The sequence below is a fragment of the Bacillus rossius genome, assembly GCF_032445375.1.
Source record: "Bacillus rossius redtenbacheri isolate Brsri chromosome 9 unlocalized genomic scaffold, Brsri_v3 Brsri_v3_scf9_2, whole genome shotgun sequence".
Taxonomy (NCBI): domain Eukaryota; kingdom Metazoa; phylum Arthropoda; class Insecta; order Phasmatodea; family Bacillidae; genus Bacillus; species Bacillus rossius.
Window position 1 is genome coordinate 9,040,519 of NW_026962013.1, and position 16,187 is coordinate 9,056,705.

Below are 16,187 nucleotides of genomic sequence, written 5' to 3' on the forward strand. Positions count from 1 at the left end.
GGGGGGGGGGGGGGGGGTCAACCCCCCCCCCCCCTTAGCACCAAATATTTAATTAATTTCTTATTCATCACTCATCCAAATTTCATATTAAAATTAATAAAAAAATTTACCATTACAAATATTTAAATTTAAGAACCGAAAACTGCTAAAATAGCACTATTTTACACCTTAAAATCCAAATTTTCCCGGGGGAGGACCCCCGGACCACCCGCTTTAATACGGGGGGGGGGGGGGGTGAGGGCATGCTTCTTAACACCCCCCATACACAAATCCTGGCTACGCCACTGTGAAAAGGGCTAAAGCATTTTCAACCGTGCAGTTGACTGCGTCATGTTTGCGTCTGCGAAACGGGAGCGGTCGAGGCCTTGTCGAACTCTGCCTCCAGCAAGCGGCAGTGAGTCGAGTTGCTGCTGTCCGTAGTCGCAATGTCGCACAACTTCTTCCTGAGGCAGGCTTCGTCGCAGCCCGCGGCCAGCGAGGGATCCCCGTCCTTGTAGTAGAAGCTGGAAGGAAACGAGCGTTGCACACATTTGCAGACCACGAGTTTTAACGTGCTGCATCGACCCAGCTATGGGCTGACCCTAAACTGGGCGGTGAAAGTTCATACTGGATTTTTGAAAACTACTATGGCCAAGTTCAAAATTGGTAGTTTTTCAGAATAGTATGTTATAATTTGGATGTAGTCTGAATTTATTTTGCACTTATTAATATGTGACAGTGTATCTTGTTTTAAAAATACATATCCAAATATAGTCCGTAACAAAGCCAGTGGTAAAAATTTCATTATATTTTTTGTAATATTTATTCCTGAAACTCACCAAATGTAATGTTACAATATTGGAAAAAGTACACATTATTTTACTTGAGCACACTCATAAAAATTGGTATAAAGAAACTATCCTAGTTAATTTGTTTGAAAAGAAGATAAAATACCAATTACACTTCTGATGAAAATAAGCAGGTCATGAAAAAAATAGCCAAAATAACAAAATAAAACACTAACTTTCATTTTTTTCGGTGTTTTTCATATAGTTTGGTAGGATATCAATTGTTTGTGGGAGGAGGAGAGAAAAGGGGGGGGGGGGGGGGGGTAGAACCTATTCCTGCTGTTTGCTTTCAAATTCTTTCCTTTTGTTGGATTGAATGATATATATGTTTTTAAGATTTCAAGAGGGATACATACTCTCACCCTATCACCTTTCCCCCCTCCCCCCCAAATACATCTGCAGTTGGGGAAAACAGAGGGCCCTGAGGAAACGTGCTCATCTATTCATTTGTTTCAGTGAATCTGGTTATGATGCTAAACAAGCTTAACCAATCAGAGTTTAAGGCATTTATGTTAGAGGTGTCCCAATATACCTGCATTTTGGTCCCAAAATCTAGATGATGTACCCTCTTTTATTGCATAATCATCGCACTCGCACAATCGCCGCACCTATAATTTAGGCCGTCAAAATTGGGATAAAAAACTTCTCGCGTAAACATTTCATGTTGCTTTTGGTCCCGCTATTAGATGCCGAGCGCTTTGTTTAGGAATCTTTTCCGTATAAAACAAAGTATTTTAAAGTAGAAATCTAATATTTATTCGGACATTACCACTTATTTATTAACGGAAATACGAAAGTGTCTGACGTGTAAATTTTCTTTCAAGACATTTTTCAACGTTATTTCCTATATCTGACCGCCTGCGTCGCCGCAGTGTACCGCTTATGAACATGTAGCCAGCGCTAGTTGGCATCATTTGTGTTTGGTTATGTTGCTGTATAGAGCGCGCGCACGTAGTCGAATATCAATATCTCGCCGATTCATGCAAGACGTGCTCTCTGTCAGGTGCTGAGTTAACTACATTTGATAGCCCACACTCTCTTGTGGCAAGATTATACTACGACGGAAGTTACGCGTTAGTTCACATTACAGCTTCAAGTCGCTTGAGTTCGGGTCACAGATTTTTTTTCTATTTAAAGTTGAAGAAAGGTTTAATGAATTATTAATATAAATTGTTTCAAGTGCTCTTGTATACGCCACCATTTTTTTTAAATAAACATACTTTCCACGAACGGGTTTTGTTTTTATTAATAGCTTTATCTAACAATTTTTTTTTTCGCATAATCGTCGCAGCCCTACTTGATTTTAGAATCAAATGTGCGACAATTATGCGAGAAAAAACGGTAATATAAAAAATGGCTGACAGTAGCCTGTGTTTTGCTGATACGGATTATTTACCAATTGAACAACGTTGGCAGATTGGTGTGAGTGCTCATTCAAATTGGTACACTTCTAATTTTAATTTTGAACTCCCATACCTGTTGTACTTTTGTAGCAAACTGTGATCTTTTGCCATGCGATTAACTACAGTTTCCACTTCTGAAGGAATTAGACTCTTGACTCCATACGCTTCTCTGAACGAGTATTGTCGGTACCATTCTGGAGTGCTGTTGCGATGCAGGTTGGCATCTGTGAGGTTGAACACCCAACTTTCAGCATCGAGGATGTACTGTAAATGAGAAATAAAGAAAGATTGTTGCTCAAATAAAATTACACTGTATACATAAAAAATTGTATCACATGCAAATTCGGTCAGTATATTAAGAATGATAGAACGGGACTTAAACATCATACACTGTTTTTGTACATGCATAATACAGGTGAAGTAGTGTGTCTATGACAAAAGTTCATGGAAATACAGTATGGTACCGTAAAACGGGGTGAATAGCAACAATTTTAAACTTTGTAATCTCAAAGTTCATTGGTATATAATGATGTTGCCAACATATATATTTTTATAGTCTTATCTTGGGTGGTAGTTTCTAAATCTATAATGTATATGCGGCAATTAAAATTATTAGTATTATAAATTAATAAATTTTTTGCTGTTGCAATTCACCTCCCGAATGGGGTGAATTGCAACAACAGTGTTTTTGTTATGAATGTTGCTAGTAAGACATCTGGAAGGGTGAAATGCAACAGTACATTCATGAATAGATTTTTATTAAATTATTTTCAAGTCATTACCATCATTAAAACTTAAGAGAATTAAAAAAAAAAAAGCAAAACATTAGGGCCTAATTTACACAAGTTAACATATTATTTCAAAATAAATGCGCATTGCACTTGTTTACATTTATATATAGCTGCAAATTTTGTGATCTAAATTAACACAGATTTCAAGCCACATCTTATTGATTCCACTTTTCTGATGATGTTGAAAATTTCAACACTCCTCTTCTTAAGACAGAAGGAGGTTTCACTCTGCCTATAATTTGAGAAAAAGAAAATGCACAAATATCTAAGACTAGAGGGTACACAAAAAGACCACCACCAATGAGATCTTTAGAATGAACTTTTTTCTCTCTCAAAAAACTCCCCTGAAACATGCCATCTTTTTGTTCTGGTGATTTTTGCACCACACCAATATAAAACTGGCTAAGAAATTGTACTAGCAACCAGTCTCCTTCTTTCACACAATCAATCTGTACACTAGAAACATTTTTAAATGTCTTGCCATTTCGCATCACGTGAGGTTGTGCCAATGTCACTAGGGATGTGGATGGTGACTCCGATATCAACTCTTCTATTCTATCAGTGATTGGTTCTGATATATCACGCACAACACACTCCTCGGGATCATCAGTTTCTTCCGAATCACCACAAAAATCCATTCCTTTGACACTTCGACCTGGCACGACTTGAACTTTTTTCCTTTGTTGACGTTGTTTTGGTAGGTCATTGTACCGCATTGACTGCAATATGTTTACTACAACGTCATCAACAACAGCACCATTGGTTTCTCTAGAATGTAGACTGTGGTTAGGCAAACGAGAAAGAACTGCCTCAGCATCTATCGGAATAATTCCACATTTCCTGAAGCCTGATACTACATTCTTCTTCTGGTTAGGTTCGATCTTGGACATCAGTGTTTTCAACAGATGTGGAAAAGTGGTTTTTGGAACTGATGATTCCTTCCTACCTGGACCTTTTTTCCATTCTGTTAGTATTGTACGCCAAGCCATCTTCAGTGGTCTAAAACATGCCACATCTAAAGGTTGTGTCAAGTGAGTTGAATTGGCTGGAAGAAAGACAAATGAAATATCATGTTCGGTACATTTCTGAATGGTGTCAAGAGAGAGATGTGATGACAAATTGTCCCCTATTAGGACTTTTTTCCCAGGTCCTAATTTGTTACAATATTTTATTGCAATTTCCGACACCCAATCCTCAAAGCAAGAGGCATCAAACCAGCCAGAGATGGTTCTGTTGTAACGTGCTCCTTTTGGTCCACCTACTGTCCAAGACTCATATAAATGTTGTGCCTTGTAAACAACATAGGGTGGTAGGCCATCACCATTACCTGCTGCTGCAAACATGACAGATGTTGCAGATTTGCTGTGATTGACAACACGTTCTGGATATTTAATTCCTCGTTTTGCGATGATTTTCTTTCTACCAGGGTCATCTTGTAGGTTAGATTCATCATAATTTATGATGTGGGATGGTGGAACATCACATAGTGATATATCAAGATGGGAAAAATACAGCTTCAATTCATCATAGGAAACGCCTGCCCTGCTGCGTTTGATGTTCTGACACATGCGCTCTGAAAGTCTACCCTTATGTCGTTTCAAAAATAACCTAGCAAATTCTTTCCCAGGCATGTTGTTTGCAAACTTGCTCACACGACGACCACTTTTGTCTAAATAATGTTTTACTATCATTCGTAAATCATAGCCATCCATTGGATAACCCCACTCGCTCACCTGTACTAACCTGTCGACAATAAGGGTCTCCACTTCAGGAGGTAAAACCTGTTGTCCTCCAATCTGTCGTATTGTCTCACCTTTTTTCTTCTTTTTTATGAATCGCGAAAGCACTGTATGGTCAAGGTTGTATTTCAAAGCAGCTTTCCTGACACTGCATACTAGGCCTTTTTCAATGTCACTCATTGCACATTGCAACACTTCCTGTGAATGTTTTCTATATTGTCTGCTGCATGAATCACGAATATAAACGCGCGGCATTTTAACAATAATTACACTAGAGAAACGAGTTACACTGATTTACTATTGTTATGATGTCAATACACATCAAATTACTAACATTGTATACCCTGTGACATAACCTCTAGCCAAACACACACAACAAACAGCTGTTGCAATTCACCCCACTTTTAGACAGCTTGATTAACTTTACAGAAAAAAATTCTCAACTATTTAAATAGCCTCCAACGTTGTTTCCCTAAGTTAAATATCATGACAAGATACCACTAAGAATAATTTTTTACCATTGAATATATAACTTAACACGAGGAAAATATTTTTCTAGATAAAGTTATTTCCTCTTTGAAAAGTAATATATTTTTACTTATTTATTCTGTTAATGCCACGCCAAGGAATATTCGGGTGCCATATTGGAAATTATTTTTTTAGGTACCCTGTTTTATGTATATTATGAAAATGAATTCGAGAAACCACATAAGATATATGTTTTTTCGTCATGAAGGATATTATTACACTCCGATGTTTTGTTGCAATTCACACTCCTGTTGCAATTCACCCCGTTTTACGGTACCTAGTGAAATTTTTGAAGTGTGTATTGCAAAATATAAGTTGTTACCACAAGCATTCACATCTATTTATATTTAATGAAACAAATACTTTGATATTTTTTTTAGTTTTTCTCACTGTTAAATACACATAAGAGTCACTCAGTTTTCAATAAATAAAGGATTAAGCAAAGTAATATCATGTGTAAAATTAGTTACTTACTTTAATAGTGAAGTTTAATTTTAAAGTAAAATCATGTTTGAAGTTCAGGGGAAAAATCATGAGTACAAAGTGGCATAAAGGAAGTAGAAATTTGGAAGTGAATGTTTTTGTGATGATTACCAGAATCTTAAATCTTAAAATATACTAGTATAATTACTATACTATCTAATCATAATGGTGACAGAATGCTTTTAAATTTAAAGCAATTACTGCTGGCAGACATATTCCTTTTTTTAAGAGCTTTTTCTATTTAAGTAATTTTTTCTGGGATAAAAATTGTTTATTTTCGACTATAATAACATGACGACTCCCTCTCTCTCATTATGAGGTAGGGAGTGTGTTTGCTCCACAGTCGCTGGCTCGGGCCGACAAAGCTGTACCCCGTAGTACAGCTGTACTCAACAGTATACTGTACAACTGTACAGAGATCATATTGCTTTTCTCCTTACCCTCCTTACCACTATTTGGTGGCTGTAGTGGCAGATTCATTATGTTTTATTCAGTTCAGGTTGTGATCAAAAGAATGGGACTTTGTCCCCTCACGTCAACCCGCCACTAGTGGCCGTGATCACAGAGGAGTTGTTTGTGTCCAATCTGTCGCTATACAAATTTAGTACTAACTTCAGTTGCAACCTATTTCCTTTACACAAGCAGTGGATAACAAGGCATGGTACTGCATGTAAAACTGATGCTCAGTGCTGTGCTTATTTCAGGAAGCATAGTCACTTTCAGACTTGCCCCGTAATGCTGGAATCACAACAACGCGTTGTGAAGACGGCGATGCGACAGCAAGAAATAGCGTTATTGTAAACATGCTGTTTTTAACTATGCGACAACCAAAAGTAAACACTTGTGCATAAAATGTTGCTTGCTGTTACTTAGAAATGTTACAGCCATCGATGCTTGCAGGTTTCTTCATTAAATATGTTTGGGAGAGTAAACTATGTGATTAAAATTACACTTTCATTTGTTAAAATCACTGAGAATATACACTTTCAGGGATTTCACAAATATATGTATTAAATAAAACCTTAAAAATTACAAAAATAATAAAATGATTAACTACCAAGATACACGAGTTAGACCATCTATTGAAAAAAAAATTCTGAAACGCAATAGCAATTCAGTAGCGCAGCGCCTGCGACGTGATGAAAATATAAAATATTCCTGATTTAGAATTCTGTCGCAAACCCATTTTTGTCTCGCGGACATCACAGATGTGTCGAACGTGATTGGTTACAAATCTTTACGTCGAGGCTACCGCGCAATCGTGATTCCAGCATAACAGGAGTTTCTACGTTGTTGAACGCGAAGTGGTTGCTCACCCAGGAGCTAGGGTCCACGGTGTACACCTTGTAGTTGGAGTTGACGTCAGAGTATGTGGTCACGGAGCCTCCGTTCAGGGCCACGCCGTTCACTCTGGACGCGTTCTCGGCCGAGTAGAACACGTGGAACTCATCGCTGTGCGTGTGGCCGTTGAAGTGGGCGGTGATGGTGCTCTCGAACCTGCGGGTAGAAACACGTCAACATTCGTGTTTCAATATTTGCTACACCTACAAATCTAAATATGGGTCTTTACTAGTGTTAGCTATTAAGTTTAATACCAGATAACTAATTATTTACATATTATATTCACTTATTTAAAAAAGGTCATAAAATCAATATTTTTGGGCAATTGTCTGGAAAACTTTGACGGGCGAAGAGGCCGTGATTAAAAACCAGTTCTTTAAACTACTGTGAATGTATCATTCTGGCCAGAATATGAGCGAGATGTGAAGGTTCACGTTAGCAGCACTGTGCAGGAGGGCGTTAAAGGCGTAGCATAACGCCAGATTAGAGCATCGTTCGGTCTACTGAGTTTTTTTTTGGAATAATCAACACTGACAGTAAGTGTTTCAGTCCTTAGATAAACCAGCACCATGCCTAATTTCAGCCCTGAATAGAAAATGAGAAAAACCTTGTGTAATCTCGGTGTCAATTACTCATCTAGATTCCATGATGTTTCTACATCAATGAACAATCTTGATCTTGATATTATTATTATTGTTATTATTATTATTGTTATTGTTATTGTAGTTCGGCTGGACATCTCTTCAACAAGGTAGGCTATAACCCAAATATACAGACCACAGGGTTGACGTAGACCAGGGCTACGCCCTCCCTAAGCCCGATGTGCCTCACGCCACTGCCGACCCCCTCTCATCCCACCGACACCCTCTGTTTCAAGCCTCCCGCCAACAAGTGCGCGTGCGTCCGGTCGCACTGCACGAACCCTCTCGGCGCCCACCCTAACTGGAGCGGTGGAGACTGTATGTTTTTTAAATAATGTAATTCTTAAATATCTGTAATATTTAATCCTTAAATCTTAATTAACTTGCAATTTTTAAAAGGTTTTAATAGTTACATTTAACTGTCTTTAATATTAATGTACTAACGGTAAGTTCAGCACTTCCTCCGGCCATGACACCCGGGGCCCGGGGCAGTCTCTTCCGTTCGCCGTGCGGGGTAGGACGCACCACAGCACCTCCTCTACAACTTTTGCTCGTAACCGATCCGTTAACATCCACCATCGTAACTATTTTTTTAACCTTTTTTAATCAAACTTCGATGCCTACCCCGGAAGCAGACTGTTTAACTTAATTAATTAAAGCTCCTTGGAGCATTTTTTAGATTAATCGGTGGACTTATACTTTCGGAGCCGGGCCATGCGGTGTCCTGGTCAGCAAGAAACCTGGACTATGTGCTGTTTACTGTGTGCGTCTTGAGTGTACGTGTCGGCGCCAATAAAGCTCAATATTCACTAGACTCTTTGCACTTAATTCTCGACCACGAGTTTCCCAGCACAGAGACGAAAGTGTGTGGGGCACCTCAAGACCCCACGAGCAGTAACATAGCGTGCCCGCCGGTGAGTGCTAGCGGGGGGAAGTCGAGCCTAGCTCCACATGGGTCACGTCACGGCCCTGGGACAGAGTCGGTAGCCGGGTCCACGTGGTGGCACCCAAGATATAAACGTACGCCGATTCGATAACCCCCCCTCACGACAGGGTTATTAGGAAAGGAATAAACCACGACTTCATAGTAAGAAACTATCACAGCAATTTACTGGAGTGATTTCAGAATGCCAATAAAAATCAAAACCAGGATAACCCGACCAAAATTTTAAGTCAGGTCATCTGGGATACGAGTGCAGTGTCTTACCACAGCGCCACCCCACTCCATCCTTGTTCTTGTTTCTACTGAGCGACACGGCATCCCCTCTCCGACCAACAAAGGGTTAGGTTGTCATCACCGTTATAAGACGCGTACAGTACTGGTGCCAGACACACATCTCCAGGAGTCACAGTGGCTGTGTAGTCTGGTCATCCTTTGCACCAAGAGGATCTGGGTTCGACACCTAGCGGGGTCAAATTCATGTTTTTTCGCAAGCGACGTAGTCCCAGTTTCCCCTACAACACTTTCCCTTGCTTCTCCAAGTTAACAGTTTTACCTTTCATTTCTATTTTTCAAGAGTGTTAGGTCTTCATAAGAGGAGTAAGATATCTTACATTATTTACCAAATCTGGATCAAGTGTGCATTGCAAATGTCTTTATTACATCTTAAAAGAGAAGAAAAATAATTTTTAATGTTTCTCTGTCTGTTCCCCAGTAAGGTTTTAGATATTGAGTATACATGCAATAAATACATTGTAAATATAAATTTGTAAGCATTGGCCTTTTCAGCTTACACACTTACCTGTCCACTATTTTGTTGAACTCTCTGCTCCAAGTGCTCAAACATTCCGAGTAGCCACTCGAAACGTGGTACAAGAGATGCACCTTCTCGTTGTTCTTCTCAGCCTGCAGCAGTGTTTCAGCCAACCACGCGAGCTGGTTGTAAGGGTCTTCGGATTCATACGCCAGCCAGCTGAAAACAAACAAGGCTTCGAATCTCTTCTCTGTGCTGCATGCTACATCATCCATAGTTTGCGCATTGAGTTTCAAGCCATAATTTGTGTATTAAATGGTTTTTGTAGCTAGAGCTGAAATAAATTGCCTTAAATTAAGATGCCGAGTTGTAAAGGAGGGGAGGATATCAGTGGGTTTGAGGGTTTGAGGGTCTGTTCTTTTATAAGGCCAGGAGCACGTATGTAGTGAATACCTGTAGTCGTGATTAAGGCCGTGAGCCGTGAGCCCCTAAGGATGGTAGGACCAGTTTCGCCCGTCAACACGCCACGAAATCAACCAGAACACGCGCACCCAGTTGAACCCCGATTCGGGCGTAGGACAAGCCATGCACCAGGTAGCGCCATTTGCTATTGAACGCAAGGAATAAAAACAATCGTAGCATATTTCGCGGTGTCTTAGTTAAGTGTGTCAATCCGCCGTCAACCCAGTATCCCCGGTGGCTGCAACAGCCAGGGGAACCGTAACTCATCCCTGCCTGCCACGTGGTGACGTCACGCCCCGAGACGAGTCTCGCTCTGCCTGCGAACTAGTCCGCATGATCGCTAATCTATGCTAGTTCGCGCTCTCAGCGACCATCAACCAATCACCGACACTGTCATCATATCACTGACTCCGGCAAGATGACAAGCAAACCAATTTAATTTTTTTTTTTGACGTGATAACGTCTTATAAATAGATGAACGCCGGCTGCACGCACGAAAAAGCATGACTCATTGTCACGTTCCGCCTGAGCCGAGCGTGCAAGAACCGGCCAACCACCGTGCGAGAAAATCTTCTATAATATCAAACAGGTTAAGGCGGCCTTTCTAAAAGCAGCAATTACAAAAATTTCATTAATTTGTCAAATTTCGTAATTTCGAATTAACAATTTATAGACATTGATTTGTGTTTATTTCTATAACTAATTGTTCGTGATTAAATTTAAACAAATTATTTAAATTAAATTTGCAAAAACTGTAAATAATATTTGAAAATTAAAAAGGATGCAATTTTTCATCAATGTTTTCTTATGGCGTTATCACGTAAAATTATCGTCCGTAAACCGACTTTACAGACAATATGATTGCACCCACATCTCTGTATGCTTTGAAAGTGACGTGTGATTGTAGTGGTTCAGGAATGTGAGTCTCTGCAGTTTGGTACTCACAGATTGCCGGTGTAGCACACGATGTTGTTGAGGACGATGACCCTGAAGCCGTCTCGCAGCTTCAGCGTGTAGTAGCCTCCCCGGAGCAGCGTCTGCTTGGCCGCGGGTGTGAGGTGGGGCGACCACAGCTCCGACACCAGCTCGAACAGCCACTGCGCTGACAGGCTCGCGTCGCTCACGTCCCACGGAGCGTAGCTGTAAGGGTGCAACCCGATATCACTGATAGACTTCACTACAATGTAGTTGTGTAGCTGGTTTCTTTTTTTTTCCCCCTCATTCTACTTCGGTTCGAGGGGTCCTGGGTGGCTGCGCAACTCATGATTCATGAGCAATCCTAGGACAATATTGCCCATTTGAAGAGGGATAGTTTGCCAGCCTGTACCGCGAGCTGGGTTTGATATTCAACATGGTCACACTTAGTTGCCTCGGTACATTGCACCTTTTTTTACTTGTCCACGAGTGCCAGACATGAGCTGGCCCCGACTTACAATCGGGTCGACCGGGCATTTGCCCACAGTTTTCGAGGAGCCAGAGTATTTGATGTGCAAAAAAAAAAAATAGGACAAAAAAATTTGAGAATGGGAAAATAAGTTTTTTAATGTATAGTAATGATTTGATTTTCATAAATTCACATCAAATCCTACAATTTAAAGCACAACAGAAAGACGTATAATATCCCCACGGTTGCCGTAAGAGAACCATATAACTTGGTGTAGTAGGTTGATTATCATCATTTGAAATGGGGAGGAGGGAGGGGGTTCAATAAAACAAACCGCCTATGTCTTTGAAAATCCTTAGTTTTTATTTGCATAATGTGCAGTTTTAAAACTGATAATAAAAGAGCTTGAAATCGTAAAATTTAATGATCTTTGGGGAAAACTAGAAACGTAGAATTGGGGGGGGGGGGGGGGGGGGGAGCTAAAGATTATTTGTTCATAGTACTAGCTTCCTGAAATCGGGGTCCGAACATGAATAAATCCATGAATAATATCCATCATAATGCAATTATGGAGGCAATTACTCTTAACAGTCACATCCTTTTGTAGTGATTAAATCATCCCAAGCAAACGCTTTGAAACTGGCAATGCCCTGTATTTCATTGCTTCTAAATAATTTTTTTTTTCTTGTAATATAGATCTAAATAGCATTTTGGAAGTTATTAGTGTTTGGAAAACCTGAGTCTTCAGATCACTTGTCTCCTGTCACGGTGATCCAGGTTTGAGTCCTGGAAGGTTCAAACCTTCATTTTTCGCACAAGAGTAACTTGGACGCTACAATGAGTGTGTGGGTTTTCTTAGGGTTATTCCGTTTCTCCACCCACTATTCCTATTAATGCTCCATTCTCATCTCATTACCTCTCATTGTTCTAATCACACCAGCATTTACAATTTGTAAAGCCAAATTCATTCATCCAATCATTCATACTACAATTTGGTTGTCATATAAATAATTATGATTTAAAAAAAAAAACTACTGCTGTTAATATGTTTCTGTAATCAAGATTCTTACATTTTTGACATTCATGAAGTTCATGCGTTCCAACCGCTCTTTCTCATTCCCCACCTCAACATTTCCCATAATCCTCTTCACTACCACTCAACCAGCAGTATGCATCAGTCACTATTTTACAACTGCATGATTGCGACGTAGCACATAAAACCACTGTTGAAGTAAATTTTTAAATAATAGTTGCTCACTTGGTTCTCCAAGTGGCATAGCTCATCGTAGCTGTTAAAGGTTTCTACAGTGCTGCACGCCCACAACAAAAATTGTAAACTACAAAGATGCATGGCGCAGACATTACCTGTACTTTAGAACACAACTTGACAGTTACTCACCAGTTCACCGGCACTGCCTCGTGGTTACCGAGAGTGAAAATTATCGGAGTGGCCCCGAATGCTTTCGTCAGTGAATCAACCACTTTGTTTATAATTTGTGTGTTGTATTCCTTATCAGCCAACCACGAGGCATGATCCACCAGGTCCCCAGTCATGTAAACGTAGTCTATTTTCTGCAAACCAGAAACATACAAATTATGTTTTTATTAAAAAAAATTCATTGACTATCTTGGCTAGTACAAATGTTGAAACTATTATTTTCAGTTTTGTGACAGATTTAGGAAGCTACAGAAGCTGAAAAATGTAATGTTAAAGAGAACCATGGGGATTATAAGAGGGCCTAACATGATGGTGTCCGCAAAGTTTGTGTAAATATTTTACATTTTATTAGGTAATTCAATATTTTCCCCTTTGAAATATTTCCCCTGGGACACAATACGCTTGCGCATGAAGCATGTGACGCAGGGACGTCGGAACAGGGGGGGGGGGGGGGGGGGTGCAGTAGTGGTGAGTCACCCCCGTGCTGTTATGCATGGGGAGGGGGGGGGAGAGTAGCATTTTGCCCCCCTCCTTTTCCAGAATAAATGTTTGGTCCTATTAGTATTTTTCTCAACCAGTAGTTACAAACATTGCATTGGTGATCACATTGATTAGAAAATCAAATTTATGATTGTCAATATGCTGTAAAATGATTGCAAATTCCTAGATGGTATTTTATTTAAATTGCACTACATCTACTGTTAGAGTAGTATTTAATACATACTACGTCATCAAGTTCTTGGAATGGTATATTTAATATTTTGCTTCGGAAACTCATTAAATAGCACCATTTTGCATCTAATATTCTAAATTTTTCCAGGGGACCCCCCGCTCTAGGACTGAGGTAAGTGTGATACATCTTTTCGCCCCCCCCCCCCCCCCTCACTCCTGAAAACGTTCCAACGTCCCTGATGCGACGTGTGCTGCGTGCTCGCCAGCCAGCCGTGAGCCGCGACCCACCTGGTGGCGCTGCGTGACGGCCCGGAGAGCGTCCTCCTGCGTGTCCAGGGGCACGTCGCAGCCGCGGTAGTCCCCCCACCGCCCCGCGCTCAGCGACTGGTTCGCCCCGCGCCCCTGCGACGCCAGGCAGCACACGGGCTCCCCGCACACCGCGTTGCCGCCGTCCAGGTACTGCGGCTCGTAGGGGATGTCCGATAGTTGCACGACGGTCAGCGTCTGGAAGCACAGGGGGAAGTGTCAGGGGCGAGGGATGAACAGTCCCGATCCCCTCCCAACGGACTGTTGAAGACAAATACGTATAAGCTCTTCTCATAATGCTCCAACAAAATAACAAGGAATGAAGGAATGGGGAAGAAATCGGCCATGGCTTCTTGTAAGGCAGCATTCAGGTCTTTGTCTGGAGTGATTTTGGAAATCATGGTTCTCTAGAATATTGATCCAGTGAGACCACTACAGAAATTATATCAGAAATTCACCTTTTGTCAGTACAAAATAGTTAAAATTATTGCCGTGAATCACGCATAACAGGTATAGTGCCAACTGCACTTCACTGCATTTCAACTGCTTACGGTTTCTGATGGAATTGGTTAGTGAATTGTAGTCAGACAGAATTTAGTTCGTTTGCTGTGACATCGTCCGGATGGAGTAAGATGCCAGAGAGAGAGGTTGGCTGCAGTGGTCCGCCACTCACCTCCGCCTCCTGCACCCGGGGAGTCCCGGGGGGCGGCTTGGGGCCCAGGTCGACGCCCACCGTCCACTCGTCTCGCAGCACGCAGTCTCCCTGGCTCACCAGCAGGCCACACAGCCTCTGGGCCATCGTCCCGTACCACTCGTGGTGCGCCACTCACCTCCGCCTCCTGCACCCGGGGAGTCCCGGGGGGCGGCTTGGGGCCCAGGTCGACGCCCACCGTCCACTCGTCCCGCAGCACGCAGTCTCCCTGGCTCACCAGCAGGCCACACAGCCTCTGGACCAGCGTCCCGTTCCGCTCGTGGTCCGCCAGGTACTTGAACATGCCCTGCCAACACCGGGTCTCATAGACGTGACACTCATCATGTAGATTGTAAATTACTATACAGTTTCTCAATGTGCGATTCAAAGTAATCTAAATGTGTTAATCAAAGTTGACCCCTAGACAAGGGGTCGGCAGATTTTCCAGTGAGATGAGTCAAATATTGAGTAAATAGGTTGCCAAATTTTTTTAGAGAGCCTCAGCATGCATTTTTTCTGTTTCTACATGATATTTAAGATGATAAAAAAAAAGAGATAAAAACAAAATATTTTATTCACAAAATTCAACATAAATTCTTAAAATTACGTAAATGTAAAAAATAAGGTAGTCATTAGTAGAGCTCTATTGATAAAACCAGAAAACCTAAGTTATTTTAATTAATTATTAAAATAAAATAAAAACACGTGGGCTTTGTAAAATTTATAACTTAGTTTGTAATTCATTTCAAAGGAATTTATATTTAAAAAAATATATTACAATATGATAAAAAGTAAAAAAATAAAGTATATATCTATATAATTTTTGTATAAACTAAAAAGTAAATAATTATTTTTAAATATAAGTAATGTTTTCAACAGCAATAGAATGAACTACAACTTTGTATAATGCATTTTTTTAATAAGCTTTAAATAATTATTAATTAATAAACAAAACATTTAATATTAATGAAGAAAAAAAGCATGGGGTGCTTGATATCAGATGTCTTAAATATTCTACCACTAATGGACTATTGGTTAAGATAGAGTCATTATGAAAATGCCTAGTTGGCCAGTGATTGTAGGTCACTGGGGGCAGTGACTAGGGACATCGACCAGCCTGCTGGCTGATCACCCCATTATCACCATCATCAAATTTCAGCTAAATATCAATAGCGATGCCTTCTGGCATTCACAATCAGGAGCGAAAATCTGTAGGATTCCCAAGGTGGGGAGCGCGGAATCGTTTATCATTCCCATTCACGGTTACGATTTCGCAAGGGCGAGTGAGCCCGCGCGGTGAGGGGCCTCCCGTGACTTCCAGGGACGACTCACCAAGTGGAGGTGGACCATCCCCGTGCACACGGCGTCCGAGGACACTCGGAAGGTGTTGCACAGCCGGATCGCAGTCTCGCCAGTCTCTGTGAGGTTGCCGCTGCGACGGTAGGTGTTCAGGAGGGAGTCCACCGCAATCTTGCACAAGCCGCAGGTGACCTGCAGACGCGGCTCCCCTCTCTCGCGTCCCCCGGGGAGCTCCGGGCCAGCGGCATTCCCCTGCACTTTACCACACCTCATTTTCACCGGCTCCAGTTTTCAAGAAACCAGAAATAGAATTTTCTACAGCTTAGTGATAACCACATGGAAGAGGTGATCGTTAGAAAAAAAAAAAAGATTTGTGCAAAATGCATAGAAATGTGGTCAGATCTGGGTTTAAAAGTCTCCAGTCGTGGAGGATTGAATATGAATCTCTCACATCTCACATGGTATCTGGATGTGGTTACCACACATCA

General features: G+C 41.1%; 1 protein-coding gene across 1 annotated transcript; it reads right to left on the reverse strand.

Annotated features, from left to right (window-relative positions):
- Positions 1-42: 42 nt before the first annotated feature.
- Positions 43-14,712, reverse strand: LOC134543247 (sphingomyelin phosphodiesterase-like). The gene is made up of 8 exons (XM_063388152.1): positions 14,383-14,712; positions 13,692-13,907; positions 12,693-12,865; positions 10,855-11,049; positions 9,496-9,666; positions 7,088-7,268; positions 2,304-2,494; positions 43-503 (listed from the first exon to the last, which is right to left on the reverse strand). The coding sequence occupies exons 1-8, from the start codon at positions 14,506-14,508 to the stop codon at positions 329-331; spliced, it is 1,428 nt and encodes a 475-aa protein (XP_063244222.1). The 5' UTR covers positions 14,509-14,712; the 3' UTR covers positions 43-328.
- Positions 14,713-16,187: the final 1,475 nt, after the last annotated feature.

Bases quoted from the DNA above. Each gene is read 5' to 3' on its own strand.
- LOC134543247 (XM_063388152.1), bottom strand. From the start codon at position 14,508: ATGGCCCAGAGGCTGTGTGGCCTGCTGGTGAGCCAGGGAGACTGCGTG. The intron at 13,908-14,382 runs GTGAGTGGCGGA...CTGTGCTTCCAG, and splicing joins CCCGGGTGCAGGAGGCGGAG to ACGCTGACCGTCGTGCAACT. The intron at 504-2,303 runs GTATGGGAGTTC...GTTTCCTTCCAG, and splicing joins TTGCTACAAAAGTACAACAG to CTTCTACTACAAGGACGGGG.